General features: G+C 41.5%; 2 protein-coding genes across 2 annotated transcripts in view; one reads left to right on the forward strand and one right to left on the reverse strand.

The window, feature by feature from the left end:
* Positions 1-20,763, reverse strand: part of kcnh1b (potassium voltage-gated channel, subfamily H (eag-related), member 1b) — a 62,308-nt gene that overhangs the window by 25,739 nt on the left and 15,806 nt on the right. The window contains exons 9-10 of the mRNA XM_035778886.2: positions 13,014-13,213; positions 7,047-7,299 (exon numbers count right to left, since the gene is read on the reverse strand). Coding sequence (XP_035634779.1) covers positions 7,047-7,299; positions 13,014-13,213 — 453 coding nt within the window. The remainder of the gene's footprint in view (positions 1-7,046; positions 7,300-13,013; positions 13,214-20,763) is intronic.
* On the forward strand, positions 1,855-5,594 carry LOC127932274 (zinc finger BED domain-containing protein 4-like). The gene is made up of 2 exons (XM_052527426.1): positions 1,855-4,058; positions 4,191-5,594. The coding sequence occupies exons 1-2, from the start codon at positions 3,508-3,510 to the stop codon at positions 4,384-4,386; spliced, it is 747 nt and encodes a 248-aa protein (XP_052383386.1). The 5' UTR covers positions 1,855-3,507; the 3' UTR covers positions 4,387-5,594.

Here is a 20,763-nt window from a genome sequence, read left to right on the forward strand (position 1 = left end):
ATTAATCCATTTGTCACCTGTTAAACTGAATCTAAACTGAGATGCTCAAACAAGCACGTGTATCTGTAGTTGGTGTTCTTTAACTCTGAAATGCACTACACTGTGTAAGACAAAACCCACGAAGTAAAGACAACAGGCAAATGCATATGCAGTCTCAACTTCTAAATAGTGACAGCAAGTCTAGTTCAAACTGCAGTAGGATAGTTCTCCTCATAGGTGAGTGAATCAGCCCATGCTTGATGAATGGCATGTGGTTGATCTCTTAGAGCAGGAAACAGGAGAGCTGAATAAATCATGTGAGACAAAAGTGAGAGACAAGAATGAATAAAACAAATCACAGTAAATGAATGTAGTTCCTGCCCCATCCTGACTGGGGCAGGGTGCTCTGAATTCATCATACTCCAACTATTGACATATGTGTTATTTCTTATTCATCAGTATGAATTAAATTAGTGGATCCTGCCTTGATGACGGTATTAGATTTACACTGCTAGTCCTATAGATTTGTGTAGTCTTAAATTATTACTTGAAATAAACTGATAGTTCAAATGCTGCTCATCTCAGAATGACTTGCTTGCTAGTGATAAAGCTATCTGCTAAGCTATCTGCTTCTGCTAGGTAGCAATATTACTTGTTGTAACTAGCTAGCTAACTATCAAGCTAGCTACATTACCGATGTTGCTGTGTTCTAAATTGGGAGTCATTTTACAGCTTGCATTGATTGTATCGTGTTTCTATAACTAAATAGTTAGATTACAAAAAACACTTTACCTAATAGCAGTTTGTCGGACAGCGATCTCTCTCGAGGATTCACCAGCCGTTTACTAGGGACAACGTGATTGGCTGACATGATCAGCAGAGAGAGTACACACGTTTTCATTCGTTTACAGTTTAGTACTCGCAAAGTTTGCCTATTCAGCTAGCGAACATAAAAATGTTTTTTAAATGTGCAAGAATTTACATTAACAACCAACAGAAATTAATATACACAATATGTAAAAACCAGCTCCTCCCCCGACAGACTTTCGAACATTTCGAAAACTAAATCATAGCTTGCAACAGCCCACCACCTATATGAGGTAAAAGCAAATTGCAACTGAAAATGATAATTCTCTGGGGAGTTACTTCTTGCCTGGACCTCGGTGCAGTCAAGCAAAAAACAAAACACTGTTAGGATTTAAAGCTATGGCTGTTACAATTTCAATTTCATTTTTTTTTTTAATAGATAAAAGAAGTGTAAAAAAAGAAGGAAAATGTATGTACATTTCAGCCGTTTCAAAAACATTGCTATTACAATTTTACGTAAGTGTTGGCTCAACGAGACAATTATGTTTACATTACAGTGCTTAGAGGTGGGCAACTGTTGGGAGAGTGTCATGTGCTACCTCCGGAGGTAGCAGTCGAAACGTGACAAGCTCGCAAGTTTACATTCCGGTATATGTGTAGCTGAGTGTATTTCTGCAAAAAGTCTAGTGAAAAAGTCTAATGAAGACCCTCTTAGTGCGCGATATTCTCCTGCCCATTTCTTAAAGGTTAAGTCCCAGCTGGAGGGAGAGAGCAATCCAAATATTTATCCCTGGCGTAAATACGAGCTCCATCGTGATAACCAGTCTTCTAGCTTGACGATTTGGAGGAAAAAACAATCACTGAAAGGATGCAGAGAGCAGCCCTAGAGTATTGTAAATTCATCATCCCACTTCCTACCAGCGTTTTTCTGTCACAGTGACACAGCTAATCTCTGTGAGGATGAGTTATCAGACCATCATCGGACCAGCATCTGTCAGAGGTCTGACTCCTCCACCACTTTGTCTGAAGGAACCAAGAAAAGGGTTCTAAAGCAATTTAAATATATTTTTAAATGCTTATATCACACAAGCATTTGAAAATAATATCAACCACTACAGGTTGACACAAATATGGCATGTTTGTTCCTATATAGTGGGTGAACAAATGAACAACTTTGACTCAATTGTAATTTAGCAGGGGTTTCAAATCTGGTCCGGGACTTCCCTAAACTGAAACTATTTTTTCCTAGCCCAAAACTATAATACCTGATTTACCTAATCAACTAGTCATCAAACCCTTGTGGTTGGGATTTGGTGCGGTAGTGTTGGGATAGAACAAAACCTATGCAGCCAGTCTGGGATGACCCAAGTAGCTAAATTGAAAGCAAAGTGAAAATGAGTGCAAAGCTGCCTGTGAGTGCAATAAGTTCCATCGCAACCTATTATAAACATAAAGCCCCCAGTTACTATCCAATCAAAGCCACATTGACATTATCCCACCCCTGGTTACCCAATACAAGCTTAAAAGGCCAAACGTAACACAATATCTCCAATTAATTTCCAGCGATTTTACCCGTCTGTCTGTTTAATGCGCACATTTGTCTATCACTCTATAGTAGTGATGGGTCGTTCGCGAACGAGTCGGCTCTAAGAGCCGGCTCTTGTAGGTGAACGTTGGGAGCCGGCTCGCATGTCAGAAGAGCAAAATCTATTTATATATATATATTTTTTTTATTAAGATGTGAATAATCAAAAGATTTAAATGAAAATAATGATCTAATTCAAAAAAAGATTTAAAGAATAATTTTGGCCTAAATGCTCAAGCGCACACATTCGTTCTGACTGTCTGCTCAGACTAACAGCCTCACCTGTTGTTCCTGTCAATCAGACACGCAGTGTCAACCAATGAACCAAAGATGCGTGAGGGAGGGCCGAGCCAACTCACTCACAGTCACACACTTAGCAGCCAAGGAGAGAGAGGAAGGACAGCTGTGAAAACAACAGCTGGAAAATTAGTCAGAAGCACAGTAGCATTTGGATGCATTCTAATAATGTAGACAATGTTAGAGCACAGTGTAGAATTTGCCAAAACAAAATCTCATATAAAGTCGGTTCTACGCACAACCTACACCGGCATATGCGAACTGTGCACCAAACTGTGAAGCTAGCTGTAGTGGCCATGTTCTGTTATAATCTCCACCCGGCACAGCCAGAAGAGGACTGGCCACCCCACATAGCCTTGTTCCTCTCTAGGTTTCTTCCTAGGTTTTGGTCTTTCTAGGGAGTTTTTCCTAACCACCGTGCTTCTACACCTGCATTGCTTACTGTTTGGGGTTTTAGGCTGGGTTTCTGTACAGCACTTTGAGATATCAGCTGATGTACGAAGGGCTATATAAATACATTTGATTTGATTTGGACCAGTTTATGCCGAAGTCTATGTCTGTAGCAAAACAAGGCCAAATTGATATGGCATTGGCTAAAATGATTGCCAGAGGACAGAGGTTTTAAAAATTATAGCAACAGTCTAAATCCAATGTACACAATTCCAAGCAGGAACACCCTTTCAAAATCACTTATTCCTAAACTGTACGAGAGCACACAGGCTTCAGTGCGGGAAGGAGTCCAAAAAGCTACTGCAGTTTGCCTTACCACTGCTGGACATCAAGGGTAAACACTTCTTACATGTCAGTTACATGCCACTTCATTGAAGATTTTGTTTTTTATGTCTAGCTGTCTTCTGGACTGCTTTGAGTTCAGCGACAGACACACCTCAGAGAACCTGGCAGAGGAACAGTTGAGAGTGGCCAGAGAATGGCAAGTAGACGAAAAAGTGGTCTGTTGTGTTAGCGACAATGCAGCTAACATAACCAATGCCATGAACATTTTTAAATGGACCCATCATCCATGTCTTGCCCACACAATCAACCTGATTGTAAGAGATGCTCTGAAGGTGATGAAGCCCACTGTGGACAAAGTGAAAGCAGCTGTGGAATACTTCCACAGGAGCACAGTAGGTGCTGAAAAACGAAAGTCTACACAACGCCAGATGGTGTTGCCTGAGCTGAGGCCTAAACAAGATTGCACTACAAGGTGGAATTCAACATTTTATATGTTGAAGCAGTTTCTTGACTCAAAGAATGCCATCATCTCTACCCTGGCCAATGTCAATGCACCTGTTGATGCTCTGACACAAGAGGAATGGAAGGTGGTGGAGGAGGTGTGCAGAGTCCTGGAACCCTTTGAGCAGGTCACTGTGGAGTTCAGTGGAGAGAGGTACACTAAGCAGTTATTGCTACATCATTATTTAATCCAGTATTATATATGTATATGAGCAGTAGATGAAAATGTAGTATCAGTAGACAAAACATGAACCTGAACTAATAAGTTACTGTTCTCTCTTTTCAGCTATGTGACAGCCTCAAAAATGACACTACTGTGTAAGGGTCTGCAGCGAATCACAGCCAGCCACCAGAGAGAAGCAAACGTAACCACAGGACATGTGACAGAGTTGATGGACACCCTATGTTCATCAATGGACAGGAAGTTCCACAGAATGGAATATAATCACGTGCTATCAGAAATAGCTACACTTACACAGTAGTGTGCCAGAGCAATTGATGCCAGAGCGATTGATGCCAGAGCAATTGATGAGGCACTTCAAAGAATAACCCCATCAAAAGGGAGGGACAGCCCCAGCAGTCAGCTGGCTCAGGTACCAGGGCAACAGGAAGAAGAGGGATCAGATGGAGCAGAAGCACCAGCAGTAGTGCCACAAACGTCTCCTGTTTGGATGCTGTTTGACGAGCGAGCAACTGTGGATGCAGCACGAAGGAATCCCTCAGCAGATGCCATAATGGAGGTCCGATCCTATTTGGAGGAGCTCCTGGTGGAAGAACAAGGCCTCTGTCTACCTACGGCTTACCAAAGTCATGACAGGGAGACTCTGCATAGTGGCCACATCCGTTCCCTCTGAGGGGGTCTTCTTGAAAACGGGACAAATAATTACTGAGAGATGAAACTGCATCAGCCCCTCGAAAGTGAGGCAGCTTGCATTTCTGAATGCAAATCTCTCTCTCATAAAAGCTAAATATGGTCAGCATTGCTGTGTGCTGCTGGTTATAACATGGCAATAAAGAAGAAAAACGGACCCGGACGTGTTTAAAGTATCAAAACATATTTCATTTTATTAACCCATCTAGTGACTAAATGACAGCATAGGTTTCAAGTATCATGCTAGCTAGACTTGCACTTTAGCCCGGGAGAAGTTACAGGAGAGACGGGTGGGACGAAAGTAACACAATATAAACTGATGAGCACATGCCATGGTCTCCTCTAGTTCATATTGCTTTAATAGTGTTAGCAAAGTACAGTATAAACAAGTGACCATATAATTATATATGACATTAGAATTATGCCTTAATCAATTGACTTGATGTATCAGTTAAAAACAGTGGTCAAAAATATCTTTATGGCTCTGGTGGTCAATTACCTTATGTCAAGCCATGGAAATGCATGATGAGCGTGCATGACAAGGATTACTGGAGCGCACCTGATTGGAAGGACTCATTTTGAACATGTTTAAACAATTTTGAAAATTGTGAAAAAAATCCTTTTAAAATGAGATGAGAAAATATGGATAATATAGCTAGGTAGCCTAGTGGTTAGAGCGTTGGACTAGTAACCGGAAGGTTGCAAGTTCAAACCCCCGAGCTGACATGGTACAAATCTGTCGTTCTGCCCCTGAACAGGCAGTTAACCCACTGTTCCTAGGCCGTCATTGAAAATAAGAATTTGTTCTTAACTGACTTGCTAGTTAAATAAAGGTAAAATAAAAAAATACAAATATTATGTAATCCATTTTTGTCCGATTTAATATTGTAAGGAAAAATATTGTGGTGGCGCAAAATTGCAATGTTGTTTTTTCATTTTAATTTTTGATGTAATTTTTTTTTTAAAGTCGTTCTCATGCTAGAAAAGGTTGGAGAACCCTGCTGTATACCTACAGTGCCTTTTAAATGAAAGTGTGACCAAGTTCTCTTCACATTAGGTCCCAGTCATTTCAGAAAGTGTCCTTTTGTCTTCATTTGACTTCTTATGTGGTTAAACCTAACAGATGTAGGATCTTAATGATTATTATTTGTTTTATTGTTACATATTGTATACCGGATAGGTGCAGTGAAATCTGTTGTTTTTACAGGGTCAGACGTAGTAGTACGGTGCCTCTGGTGCATTGCTCAAAGGCACATCAACAGTTTTATTTAACTTTCCGTTACTGGTCAACGCTCAAACCACTAGGATACCCACCGCCCTGTTTGACCACCCTGTTGCAGGAGAATTTTCCTGCAATGCGGATATTTTTAACTTGTAGCATATGAGGTTTAAAAAAAGGCTTCTGAAGTTTGTCATTTTCACATTGAAATTTCAGGCTCAATTTTCAGAAGAAAAAAAATCCATCATATTCTACATAATAATTCACATTTCCTGTTGCTGCAGGATTGTTTTCCTGCTGTAGCAAACTGGCTCAAATTAAGATCCTACATCTGTACGTCACCTCCCGAGAATCACACAAAGCTGATTTTGTTTATTACAGGTAGGACTACTACTGTTTGCTTGGACACTGCTAATTTTCACAACATTCGTTTCCACATAGTAACGGCCTCACGAGAATCGCCCTAAGGGGTTGCATAGATATTGTCACGGCTCTTGTCAAAAAAACGACTTAATGCATAAAAATAGAGTTTGCTCAATGTAGGCCCTTGAGCATACTTCCTGAAGAGATTGAACAGAATAGGAACGCTTTTATTCACTTTTCATAAAAAGAAGCACAGATGTAATTTGCTATTATGAGGCTGGTTTACACTTTAAAGCAGCAGACGTGAACCCACATCAAGGAGTGGATCTCAGCAATCAGAGTCTCTAGTGTCGTCTTGAATACTAATGTGGTGCAATACCTTACAGCCAGGTGTACACAAACAGGAAAGAAATGTTTTTCAGCACAATCCACTTTACTCTGACCTCAATTTCACCAAATGAGCAATAATCCAGGTCCATCAATGCTCTATGCATTTAAAGGTCACTAAGAGTAATATGGACATGAAAACACACCATTTTAGTATGCAATTGTTTTCGAGTGTCAGATTTTGACTATACATACAGGTACCAAAGATGGCCTCTCGGCCATGTCTCCCTCTTGTCTTCTAGCCTCAATGGCACTTCCTGGTTTACAAATGGTTTACAAATTAAGAATAAATAAACCCTCACCTAATATGGCCACAACCTCATCGTCCTGGATGACCTCCAAGGACCCGGACACCACAAAGCAGAGGCTGTCTACGCTTTCGCCCGCGTGGTAGATGAGGTCTCCGGGGGCACTGTGGATGGTCTGGAACTCCATGGCCAGAGCCCGTAGGCACCCGTCGCTCGCGAGTCGGAAGGCTGGGTGCTCCTTGAACACCTTTCTGTTAAGATGGACGCAAATGTCTGCCCGCATGTCCTTGGGGCAGATCTGCAACACCTGCGCAAGACAAAGGTCACAAATTAGTTGTGGTATTTTCTCATGGAGTTGGTAAACATCAACAAATAGGGCACTGATAGCTGTCAGTGTAGCTAGTTAGCATGCTAACCTTATCTAGCTATCTTGCTAACCTTGTCTAACTAGCTAATGTTATGGTGTTGCATTTTATTTTATTGCATTTTTTTACAACATCATATTCAAAAGATTAGCCAGCTGGCACTATGGCTGGTTCTGGAGCTGGATTTGTCATAAGCATTGATTTATGGAAAAGTTTGCCACAGATGGAAACCACTGCCCTATCTTTGACTTCGCCATATATTGTTATCTACAAAGTTATGGCATCGTTCATAAATTGCAGCCGCAAATCCACCTTATAAATAGATGAAATGATAAGATGAAGCCCCAGTAATATGGTTAACTATTGAAAGATAGCTGATATGCGTTTTTATACATTGTAATGGACATGGTGCAATCTTTGGCAGGAAGGTTTCTCGCAGGCTTTGCCTGCGGTACAGCAAAGCCAAGTCAACCTGTGCTCACAGGGGAAGTGAAATTATAGCCTACAATGACTGCTCATGATCATGCACGCCGCAATGACATGTACAGTTGAAGTCACAAGTTTACATACACTTAGGTTGGAGTCATTAAAACTCGTTTTTCAACCACTCCACAAATTTCTTGTTAATAAATTATAGTTTTGGCAAGTCAGTTAGGACATCTACTTTGTGCACGACACAAGTAATTTTTCCAACAATTGTTTACAGACAGATTATTTCACTTATAATTCACTGTATCACAATTCCAGTGGGTCAGATGTTTACACTAAGTTGACTGTGCTTTTAAACAGCTTGTATAAACACCATGGGACCACATAGCCGTCATACCACTCAGGCAGGAGATGCATTCTGTCTCCTAGAGATGAACGTACTTTGGTGCGAAAAGTGCAAATCAATCCCAGAACAACAGTAAAGGAACTTGTGAAGATGCTGGAGGAAACAGGTACAAACGTATCTATATCCACAGTAAAACAAATCCTATATCGACATAACCTGAAAGGCTGCTCAGCAAGGAAGAAGCCACTGCTCCAAAACCGCCATAGAAAAGCTAGACTATGGTTTACAACTACACATGGGTGCAAAGATCGTACTTTTTGGAGAAATGTCCTCTGGTTTGATGAAACAAAAATAGAACTGTTTGGCCATAATGACCATCGCTATGTTTGGAGGAAAAAGGGGGATGCTTGCAAGCCAAAGAACACCATCCCAACCGTGAAGCACGGCGGTGGCAGCACCATGTTGTGGGGTGCTTTGCTGCAGCAGGGACTGGTGCACTTCACAAAATAGATGGCATCATGAGGAAAGAAAATGTGGTGGATATATTGAAGCAACATCTCAAGACATCAGTCAGGAAGCTAAAGTTTGGTCGCAAATGGGTCTTCCAAATGGACAATGACCCCAAGCATACTTACAAAGTTCTGGCAAAATGACTTAAGGACAACAACATCAAGGAATTGTAGAGGCCATCACAAAGCCCTGACCTTAACCCCATAAAACATTTGTGGGCAGAACTGAAAAAGCGTGTGCGAGCAAGGAGGCCTACAAACCTGATTCAGTCACACCAGCTCTGTCAGGAGGAATGGGATAAAATTCACCCAACTTATTGTGGGAAACTTGTGGAAGGCTACACAAAATGTTTGACCCAAGTTAAACAATTTAAAGGCAATGCTACCAAATACTAATTGAATGTATGTCAACTTCTGACCCACTGGGAATGTGATGAAATAAATAAAAGCTGAAATAAATCATTCTCTCTACTATTATTCTGACACTTCACATTCTTAAAATAAAGTGGTGATCCTAACTGACCTAAAACAGATTTTTTACTAGGATTAAATGTCAGGAATTGTGAAAAACTGAGTTGAAATGTATTTGGCTAAGGTGTATGTAAACCTCCGACTTCAGCTGTAACTATAAGTTCCGCATTCACACAGATGGGCAATCGAATTTGTCACTTCAAGCCCAAAGATATCATACCTTGACAAAAATGATGACTTATTGACTTAAATCGTTGTGCAACATAATGGGTAAGCTCTGGCCATAGTATTTCAGCTCAAAAAAGTGGATTACTACTGGTGTGGGTGTTTAACAAGTCTTAAATAAGCCAAAACCTCCCCCCAAAAAGAATGATCCCTTTAACATCAACTTCAAAAGAGTGAATCTTTGCAAATGTCTCTCCCTGTTCTGGGAATAGGGGGCCAATTGCACATGATTACCTCTGAACCTCTTATTGTGTCAAATGTTAAGAGGTCATACCCAACAGGCATTTGCAGGACCAGGTCAGGAATAATTCTAATTTAGGATGAGCCAGAAGACAATTAGGACCGGTAATGTTGAAATATGACAGTAGTTGACAGAACATCAGATTGTATTTGTAGTTCAGTATGAATCTATTCCCTTTTGACATAATACAATAATAAAAATAAATTGTAGGGATGTGCATCATTCCCTTTCAAGACGAATCGACGCGTATCTTGATGCATGGGCTCCGATACGATACAGGAACACTAAGTTTTAGTTTGAAACAATTTGGTGTGATTCGGTTGAATTTGAGAATGAATCAATGCGATATGATTCGATGCACTAATAGTTGTTGCATAAACACATTCATTTTCCATTCTAAATTCAAATCTGCTGCTGATGGAGCTCTTGAGCTGGGCCTCTCTGAGCTGGATCTGTCTGAGTTGATGTGTACATGTGCATGTGGAAATTATGCTATGGTGTATACCAGGGCTGCCCAACCCTCTTCCTGGAGATCTACCGTCCTGTGGGTTTACAGTCCAACCCTAATTTAACACACCTGATTCTACTAATTAGCTGCTCAACAAGACCTTGACTATCTGAATCAGATATTCTAAATTAGGGTTGGACTGAAAACCTACAGGACAGTAGATCTCCAGGAAGAGGGTTGGGCAGCCCTGGTGCATACTGTGTAGGCACCTAATCTGAGCCATAAAGGAGACTTGCCCTCTACCACTCTATCAGATTACCACCCACTAATTAACTTGTCATTTTTGCAGATTAAGTGTTTGAGCTAGTAATTTAAATGTATCAACATTTATCATTTACAAATTAGCTATGACATAGCCAGTAAATATTTAGCACAATTTTGGATCATACCATCTCAAAATCGAATGGTTTGACCGTTTGGATGTGTAATGAGTTTATTTTCTCCTCCCACTTTAGCCATGCTTAGTGCACCTCCCAAAAGTGATTCCTTGTTATGAAATTATGAACTTTGACCTGTATGTCTAAAAATGACCATGTACACTGATTGTTTAAAGTAAAACTAACCACACTATTGCTGATGGGTTTTGTGTAGCAAAACTATTGCTGAACAATCTAAATCAAATCTATTGTAAACCACGCTCAGCAGGTACAGTGGCTTGCGAAAGTATTCACCCCCCTTGGCATTTTTCCTATTTTGTTGCCTTACAACCTGTAATTAAAATGTATTTTTTGGGGGGTTGTATCATTGATTTAGACAACATGCCTACCACTTTGAAGATGCAAAATATATTTTTTTGTGAAACAAACAAGAAATAAGCCAAAAAAAAATTGAAAACTTGAGTGTGCATAACCATTCACCCACCCCAAAGTCAATTATTTTTGCAGCAATTACAGCTGCAAGTCCGTTTGTCTCCATAAACTTGGCACATCTAGCCACTGGGATATTTGCCCATTCTTCAAGACAAAACTGCTCCAGCTCCTTCAAGTTGGATGGGTTCCGCTGGTGTACAGCAATCTTTAAGTCATACCACAGATTCTCAATTGGATTGAGGTCTGGGATTTGACTCGGCCATTCCAAGACATTTAAATGTTTCCCCTTAAACCACTCAAGTGTTGCTTTAGCGGTATGCTTAGGGTCATTGTCCTGCTGGAAGGTGAACCTCCGTCCCAGTCTCAAATCTCTGGAAGGCTGAAACAGGTTTCCCTCAAGAATTTCCCTGTATATAGCGCCATCCATCATTCCTTCAATTCTGACCCGTTTCCTAGTCCCTGCCAATGAAAAATATCCCCACAACATGTTGCTGCCACCGCCATGCTTCACTGTGGGGATGGTGTTCTCAGGGGGATGTGAAGTGTTGGATTTGCGCCAGACATATAATTTTCCTTTATGGTCAAAAATCGTATTTTTAGTCTCATCTGACCAGAGCACCTCCCATATGACTTTTGGCGATCACCAAAAGTGTTTGCTTATTTTTTTCTTTAAGCAATGGATTTTTTTCTGGACGCTCTTCTGTAAATCCCAGCTCTGTGGAGTCTACGGCTTAAAGTGGTCCTATGGACAGATACTCCAATCTCCACTGTGGAGCTTTGCAGCTCCTTGGTGGGCGGCCCTCTCTTGGCAGGTTTGTTGTGGTGCCATAGTCTTTCCATTTTTTTGTAATAGATTTAATGGTGCTCCGTGGGATGTTTAAAGTTTCCGATTTCTTTTATAACCCAACCCTGATCTGTACTTCTCCACAATTTTGTCCCTGACCTGTTTGGAGAGCTCCTTGGTCTTCATGGTGCCGCTTGCTTGGTGGTTCCTCTTGCTTAGTGTTGTTGCAGACTCTGGGGCCTTTCAAAACTGATGTATATATACTGCGATCATGTGACAGATCATGTGACACTTAGATTGCTCACAGGTGGACTTTATTTAACTAATTATGCGACTTCTGAAGGTAATTGGTTGCACCAGATCTTTAATACGGGCTTCATAGCAAAGGGGTGAATACAGCACCTTTCCGTTTTAAATCTTTTAGAATTTGTGGAAAGTTTTTTTTTTCATTTCACTTCACCAATTTGGACTATTTTGTGTATGTCCATTACATGAAATCCAAATCCAAATTACAGTTTGTAATGCAACAAAATAGGAAAAACGGCAAGTGCGGGATGAATACTTTTGCAAGGCACTGTATATCTAAATGAGAGTTATGTTTCTGGTAGCTTACTTTTATTCTGGATAAAACACAATTTTCAACAGTGCATTGATCACAATAACCTAGCAAATTACATTGTCACTCAACTAATAAACCCTAATTTCACGCAAGCCATTTTAGCATTCGAACACAGATGTGCAAGATCAGGAACAGGCCTTCTACTCGCTTTGGTCAGCGCACGAAGCTGGGCACAGTGTGCAGTTGGACTTCGCTACTGATATCCCCTGGGGTTGTTCGGCATGCTAAATGACTTGTAGATCAATGACTGTCAACAGTTACATGCTTTTATGTTGACACAGAAGGAGTGGACACATCAGTTGTCACAAAATATGAGGACGTTTTGGAAAGTAAAAAGAAAGTAATATGAGAAAAAAATGTTAGTGAATCGGCGGTTCGTAACATTTGAATTGATTTTCTGACTAATGCACGTTACATTTGGATCGGTATGGGGTCAGAGGACTGATGCAGTCATATCTTAAAGATTTGAATCGTGGGCCGATGAGTATCGGTAAATCATTTCATCCCTAATAAATTGTATCAATATAATAATAATTATAATAAATGTATAATAATGGTATAACAACGATAACATAATACCACCAACACATACCAGTAATATCCATGGTGATGCATAACTTTTGCTTCCAAAGACCAACTTCGCCATAAAATAAAAGATGCATACTGTGAGATGGTAACAAAATGGTATGGAAGGTTTGTACAACGTTTGTGTTACCTTGTCTGTATCGATGCCTCTAGACATGGACCACGTGGAGACAATGTAGTCCATGACGCGTTCGCTGAGGCCCTTGGGCACCTGGTAGAGCTTGAGGAAGTCGCGGACGCTGTTGAGCATCTCGTGGTAGCGGTTGGTGTTGGCGTACATCTGCTGGAAGATGGTAGTCACGTTACCGAAGATGGTGGCATACAGGAGTGCTGGAAAAGACCAAGAAAGAGTGTGGTCAATGTACTGGCAAATATGGCGTACTGTAAATGTGTCAACTAAAGGATTCTAGCAAACGCTCCAAGGGACCCTTGAAATGATGAGCTGGTGAGTATAATGGTTTTGAGTTTATTGGCATTTTTCCAGTGACAAGACTGTTAAGTGTATTATTAATTGTGAAAGAACAGAGCACTAGGGACCCAAAGGAACCGTTCTTGACAGTCTGTAAATCTATCACAATAATATCGCCATATTCACAGTCATAACTCGGAAACATCATTTTGTGCCCTTGCAAATGCAGCGATGTGTGTAACAAAACAACAGTGGCATGTTACATTTATCATATCATCGTCTCCGTGGACATTATCCCTCCATTGGTCATAATGGTCTTTTGGAGATGGTCTGTAAACACAAATGGTGTCACGCTCTCTCTCACTTCCCACTGACTGCTAACTAATCAGCCATCGCTCATTCTGTGTCTCGATCCCGCAGCTAGCCAATCAATATTGGCTCTCACAATTCACACCCATGTCAGCACTTTGCCTGACAATGTGTCACCCTGTTCCCCTTCCAGTGTCCCACTCCTTCACAGCAGGGTCAGAGAAATTGATAGAGGTCCTGTCAACCATTAGCGACACTGGTGGCATCCATTTTCAAGGGAAGTGAAACATAGTGCTCGTTTTCATTCGTTCAGGTGGCACACCATAATCACTGGCTTTATTATAACCAAGGGGTCATCATAATTGTTATAGGGGATATTGTGCAACCTTGCAAAGGACGTTTTAGAAGGCGGATGACATGACTATATTACTGAAGTTGCGATGTTCATGTTGACGCAATCGATCCTCGCAGAGGCGGCGAGCGAGCACAACAGGTAAACATTCAGGGGGACGAGAGAGGGCCTGTCAGATACACAATGGGGTGACGCTCAGAGGCACAAGGCTGGGCTAAAAATGTCTGTCATTTTTCCAGCACAGCAGTGATGAGTGTCGGGCCAAATAGACCTGTCTGATCAAGCCACACAACTGAATTATGGGAAGCTGCCTGGGATAATAATGCAACAGTATACTGTTGACTCCTGTTAAATGCAACAGCTTGGGACTGTCTTGACAACCTACACTAAGCTGGATCATTCAGTTATAAGAAATGTTAAAGATCTCTCTGCACTTTGCTCCGTTCATCTTTCCCTCGATCCTGACTATTGTCCCTGCCACTGAAAAACATCCCCACAGCATGAGATTGTATTGGTCAGGTGATGAGCAGTGCCCGGTTTCATCCAGACGTGACATTTGGCATTCAGGGCAAAGTGTTCCATCTTGGTTTCATCAGACCAAAGAATCTTATTTCTCATGGTCAGAGTCCTTTAGGTGCCTTTTGGCAAACTCCATGCGGGCTATAATGTGCTTTTTACTGAGGAGTGGCTTCTGAGTGCTGCAGAGATGGTTGTCCTTCTGGAAGGTTCTTCCATCTCTACAGAGGAACTCTGGAGCTCTGTCAGAGTGACCATCGGGTTCTTGGTCCCCTCCCTAACCAAGGCCCTTCTCCCCCGATTGCTCAGTTTGGCCGGGCAGCCAGCTCTAGGAAGAGTGGTTCTTGTGGTTCCAAACTTCTTCCGTTTGAGAATGATGGAGGCCACTTTGTTCTTGGGGATACGCAGCCGTCATACTGCTCAGGAAGGAGACGTGTTCTGTGTCCTAGAGATGAACGTACTTTGGTGCGAAAAGTGCATATCAATCCCAGGACAACAGAAAAAGACCCTGTGAAGATGCTGGAGGAAACAGGTACAAAAGTATCTATATCCACAGTAAAACAAGTCCTATATCGACATAACCTGACCTTCATGTCTTAAAGTAATGATGGACTGTCGTTTCTCTTTGCTTATTTGAGCTGTTCTTACCATAATATGGACTTGGTCTTTTACCAAATAGGGCTATCTTCTGTATACCACCCCTACCTTGTCACAACACAACTGATAGGCTCAAACACATTAGGAAGGAAAGAAATTCCACAAATGTAACTTTTAACCTCTTGATTCTAGCCATCCCGGATCCGGGATCGTGAATACAGCCTCAAAAGCTCATTACCATAACGCAACGTTAACTATTCATGAAAATCGCAAATGAAATTAAATAAATATGCTAGCTCTCAAGCTTAGCCTTTTGTTAACAACACTGTCATCTCAGATTGTCAAAATATGCTTTTCAACCATAGCAAGATTATTGCTATGGTTAAGATTATTGATAGCTAGCGTAGCATTTAGCGTTACATTCAGCATGCAACATTTTCACAAAAACAAGAAAAGCATTCAAATAAAATCATTTACCTTTGAAGAACTTCAGATGTTTTCAATGAGGAGACTCAGTTAGATAGCAAATGTTCAGTTCTTCCAAAAAGATTATTTGTTTAGGACAAATCGCTCCGTTTTGTTCATCACGTTTAGCTACGAAAAAAACCTGTATCCAGGAGTGTAATTATCCCGCAAGCTCATTAGCATAACACAACGTTAACTATTCATGAAAATCGCAAATGAAATTAAATAAATATATTAGCTCTCAAGCTTAGCCTTTTGTTAACAACACTGTCATCTCAGATTTTCAAAATATGCTTTTCAACCATAGCAAAACAAGCATTTGTGCAAGATTATTGATAGCTAGCGTAGCATTTAGCATAGCATTTAGCATAGCATTTAGCATAGCATTTAGCGTAGCATTTAGCGTAGCATTCAGCGGGCAACATTTTCACAAAAACAAGAAAAGCATTCAAATAAAATAATTTACCTTTGAAGAACTTCGGATGTTTTCAATGAGGAGACTCTCAGTTAGATAGCAAATGTTCAGTTTTTCCTGAAAGATTCTTTGTCTAGGAGAAATCGCTCCGTTTTGTTCGTCACGTTTGGCTACCAAAAAAAAAAGAAAATTCAGTCATCAAAACGCCAAACTTTTTTACAAATTAACTCCATAATATCGACTGAAACATGGTAAACGTTGTTTAGAATCAATCCTCAAGGTGTTTTTCACATATCTCTTCGATGATATATCGTTCATGGAAGTCTCCTCTCTCCTCTGAATCACATGGACGAATGCTTGCAGCTGGAGTTTACGCACCAATTTCGACAAAGGACACCGGGCGGACACCTGGTAAATGTAGTCTCTTATGGCCAATCTTCCAATGATATGCCTACAAACACGTCACAATGCTGCAGACACCTTGGGGAAACGGCAGAATGTGTAGGCTCGTTCAGGGCGCATTCACAGCCATATAAGGAGATAATGGAAAACAGCGCCTCAAAAATGTTGCTCATTTCCTGTTTGAAGTTTCATCTTGGTTTCGCCTGTAGCATCAGTTCTGTGGCACTCACAGATAATATCTTTGCAGTTTTGGAAACTTCAGAGTGTTTTCTTTCCAAAGCTGTCGAGCATCTTTTCGTGAGAAAATATCTTGTTTAAAACGGGAACGTTTTTTCATTCAAAAATCAAATACTAGTGTTCCAAGAGGTTAACAAGGCACACCTGTTAATTGAAATGCATTCCAGGTGACTATGTCAAGATGCTGGTTGAGAGAATGCCAAGCGTGTGCAAAGCTGTCATCATGGCAAAGGGTGGTTACTTTGAAGAATATAACATTATAAAATATATACTTTTTTGGTTACTATATGATTCCATATGTGTTCTTTCATAGTTTTGATGTCTTCATTATTATTCTACAATGTAGAAAATAGTACAAATAAAGATAACCCCTTGAACGAGTAGGTGTGCCCAAGCTTGTGACTGGTACTGTGTACTGGAAAATTAAAGCAGGCATTGGTCTCACTGAGGATCTGAGATTCTGAGGTCAATTCGAGTTCTTATTTTACAGTAGTGGAACCCTCTACATGTGACATTCTTCACATTAACTAGTGGAAATGTAACCAGGCTTTGGGGCTAGGAGAAACTGGGGTAGTGAAACTATGCTGTGTGTGGTCTGCCGAACCAGGTGCTTTCATAGGGATCATCTATTTTTACCATTGGATTCTTGAGGTGGCTCAAGAAGTAGTCTCAGGTACTCAGTGCATCAATAAAAAGATCAGTCCAAGTAATAAGGCACAGCAGATTTAGAGTAATTTTAGATCGTTAAGATAATCACAAATTACTACGGTAATGAGCTAAAATGGTCTACCTGGACATTGGTTGCCATGGCAACAACTTCCCACAAATCTAGTACCATACAGTGGTCCTAACACTCAGTGTGTTTGATTGTCCGTGCAACACATTGAGTGTGACTCCTAAATCTAAATTAAACCCAGAGCTAGCTGACAAGCCACTTAGCTCATGTCTGGGGCTTATTCCAGGCTGGCTCGCACACAGTCATTCCTCACAGTGTAATCACCTTGCCCTGAAGGCACAAACTCTCACTACTTCTCAACTCCAAATGTTGCCTCATGGGGGGAGTGATCACCATTAGGGCTTGCCGTCAAGCACAGGGTCTCTCTTTGGTGACACTTGGATAAGGCAGCAAGCTGGGCTTTAGCTGCAGGTAGCTAACTGTCAGAGTGAGGAGTGTGTGTGTGTGTGTGTGCGCGTGTGCTAGGGTTGGAATTGCATGTTGCCCAGAGCTTTTGTTCTAGATCATTGACACCGAATGTGTCTGCTGGTTGTGTGAGACAATACGAGTCCAAAACACCCCCTGTGATCGTATATTCCTCAGGACTTGTGTTAGGCTTGAACCATTGCCATCGCACTGCACACTGCCCTATCCCATCTGAGCAAGAGGAATACCTATGTAAGAATGCTGTTCATTGACTATAACTCAGCCTTCAACACCATAGTACCCTCCAAGCTCGTCATTAAGCTCGGGGCCCTGGGCCTGAACCCTGCCCTGTGCAACTGGGTCTTGGACTTCCTGACAGGCCACCCCCAAGTTAGGAAACAATACCTCCACTTTGCTGATCCTCAACACAGGGGCCCCACAATGGTGTGTGCGCAGGCCCCTCCTGTACTCCCTTTTCACCCATGACTGTGTGGCCAAGCACGCCTCCAACTTGATTACCAACAATGACAAGACAGCCTACAGGGAGGTGAGGGCCTTGGCGGAGTGGTGCCAGCAAAATAACCTCTCCCTTAACGTCAACAAAATGAAGGTGCTAATCGTGGACTTCAAGAAACAGCAGAGGGAGCACGCCCATAACCACATCGACGGGGCCGCAGTGGAGAAGGTGAAAAGCTTCAAATTCTTCAGTGTACACGTCACTGACAATCTGAAATGGTCCACCTACACATGCAGTGTGGTGAAGAAGGCGCAACAGCGCCTCTTCAACCTCAGGAGACTGAAGAAATTTGGCATGGCCCCTAAGACCCTCACAAACCTTTACAGCACAATTGAGAGCATCCTGTCGGGTTGTATCACCGCCGGATATGGCAACTGCACCGCGAGCAACCGCAGGGCTCTCCAGAGGGTGGTGCGGTCTACCCAACGCATCACCGGGGGCACACTGCCTGCCCTCCAGGATAACTACAGCACCAGATGTCACAGGAAGGACAAAAAGATCTTCAAGGACATCAACCACTCGAACCAGGGCCTGTTCACCCTGCTTTCATCCAGAAGGCGAGGTCAGTACAGGTGCATCAAACCTGGGACCGAGAGACTGAAAAACAGCTTCTATCTCAAGGCCATCACTGTTAAATAGCCATTACTAGCCGGGCACCACCCGGTTACTCAACCTTGCACCTTAGATGCTGCTGCCCTATATACATAGACATGGAATCCCTGATCACTTTAATAATGGAACACTAGTCACTTTAATAATGTTTACTTACTGCTTTGATCAGTTCATATGTATATACTGTTTTACATTCTACTGTATCAATGCCACTCCGACATTGCTCGTCCTAATATTTATATATTTGTTAAATCCATTATTCTACTTTTAGATTTGTGTGCATTGTTGTGAATTGTTAGATACTACTGCACTATTGGAGCTAGGAACACAAGCATTTCGCTACACCCGCAATAACCTCTGCTAAATATGTGTATGTGACCAATACAATTCGATTTGATTTGAACCAGCTAACTTGTGATTTACACCAAAAGGTCAAAATCTTTAGTGCCTATCGTGGCAGTTGCATGAATCAGAATCTCCATTGAAACGTATTTTTAGGGGTAGGCAGGATGTCAGTCAACCTACCTAAGTGGTCCCCTGTCATTCTGTACTAGCCCTGGGTGCCAAGCGCCAAAACAAATGTTCTACTTGGCAATTTTTCAATTGCTGACAACTCAGAATCAGTATAAACTAGCACTAGGATTGTATCAGTGGGCTCATAAAATGTATTTCAATGCACTACATTGGCATCACTAGTCTGATGCATAATACCCATTGTCTTCAGCCAAGCCTACCTGATTTAGCTCATATTTATTTTCAGAATGGGTTGAGTCCTGTATCCCCCCTTGGGCGCGTCACTCCCACTGAGCGAGCAATGAGCCAAAGAAGGGAAAATGTGCACTATAACAAAATAGACAAATACCTGGCACCATCTGCATTTACAATAGGGTACCGTTTGAAAGCATGACACTTCAAATGTACAGTACCAGTCAAAGGTTTGGACAGCTTTGCACACTTTGCACACACATGCTTTTCCAACAGTCTAGAAGGAGTTCCCACATGGTGAGCACTTGATGTCACCAGCAAAGCATCCCTACACAATACACCACCTCCTCCATGCTTCACGGTGTTAACCACACACCAAAAATCTCAAATTTAGACTTATCAGACCAAAGGACAGATTTCCACCGGTCTAATGTCCATTGCTCGTGTTTCTTGGCCCAAGCAAGTCTCTTCTTCTTATTGGTGTCCTTTAGTAGTGGTTTCTTTGCAGCAATTAGACCATGAAGGCCTGATTAACGCAGTCTCTTCTGAACAGTTGATTTTGAGATGTATCTGTTACTTGAACTCTGTGAAGCATTTATTTGGGCTGCAAATTCTGAGGCTGGTAACTCTAATGAACTTATCATCTGCAGCACAGGTAATTCTGGTTCTTCCTTTCCTGTGGTGGTCCTAATGAGAGCCAGTTTCATCTTAGAGCTGGATGGTTTTTGCGACTGCACAAATCTTCCCGGATTGACTGACCTTCATGTCTTAAAGTAATGATGGACTGTCGTTTCTCTTTGCTTATTTGAGCTGTTCTTGCCATAATATGGACTTGGTCTGTTACCAAATAGGGCTATCTTCTGTATACCACCCCTACCTTGTCACAACACAACTGATTGGCTCAAACGCATTTAGAAGGAAATAAATTCCACAAATTAACTTTTAACAAGGCACACCTGTTAATTGAAATTCATTCTAGGTGACTTCCTCACAAAGCTGGTTGAGAGAATGCCAAGAGTGTGCAAAGTTTTCATCAAGGCAAAGGATGGCTACTTTGAAAAATGTAAAATATATTTGGATTTGTTTAACACTTTTTTGGTTACTGCATAATTCCATATGTGTTATTTCATAGTTTTGATGTCTTCACTATTATTCTAAAATGCAGAAAATAGTCCAAATAAAGAAATACCTAGGTAGGTGTCC

The sequence above is a fragment of the Oncorhynchus keta genome, chromosome 10 (genome assembly GCF_023373465.1).
Source record: "Oncorhynchus keta strain PuntledgeMale-10-30-2019 chromosome 10, Oket_V2, whole genome shotgun sequence".
NCBI classification, from domain to species: Eukaryota; Metazoa; Chordata; class Actinopteri; order Salmoniformes; family Salmonidae; genus Oncorhynchus; species Oncorhynchus keta.

Coding starts and splice junctions, on each gene's coding strand:
- LOC127932274 (XM_052527426.1), top strand. CDS start 3,508: ATGTCTAGCTGTCTTCTGGACTGCTTTGAGTTCAGCGACAGACACACC. Junction 4,059..4,190: donor GTGGAGTTCAGTGGAGAGAG/GTACACTAAGCA, acceptor CTCTCTTTTCAG/CTATGTGACAGCCTCAAAAA.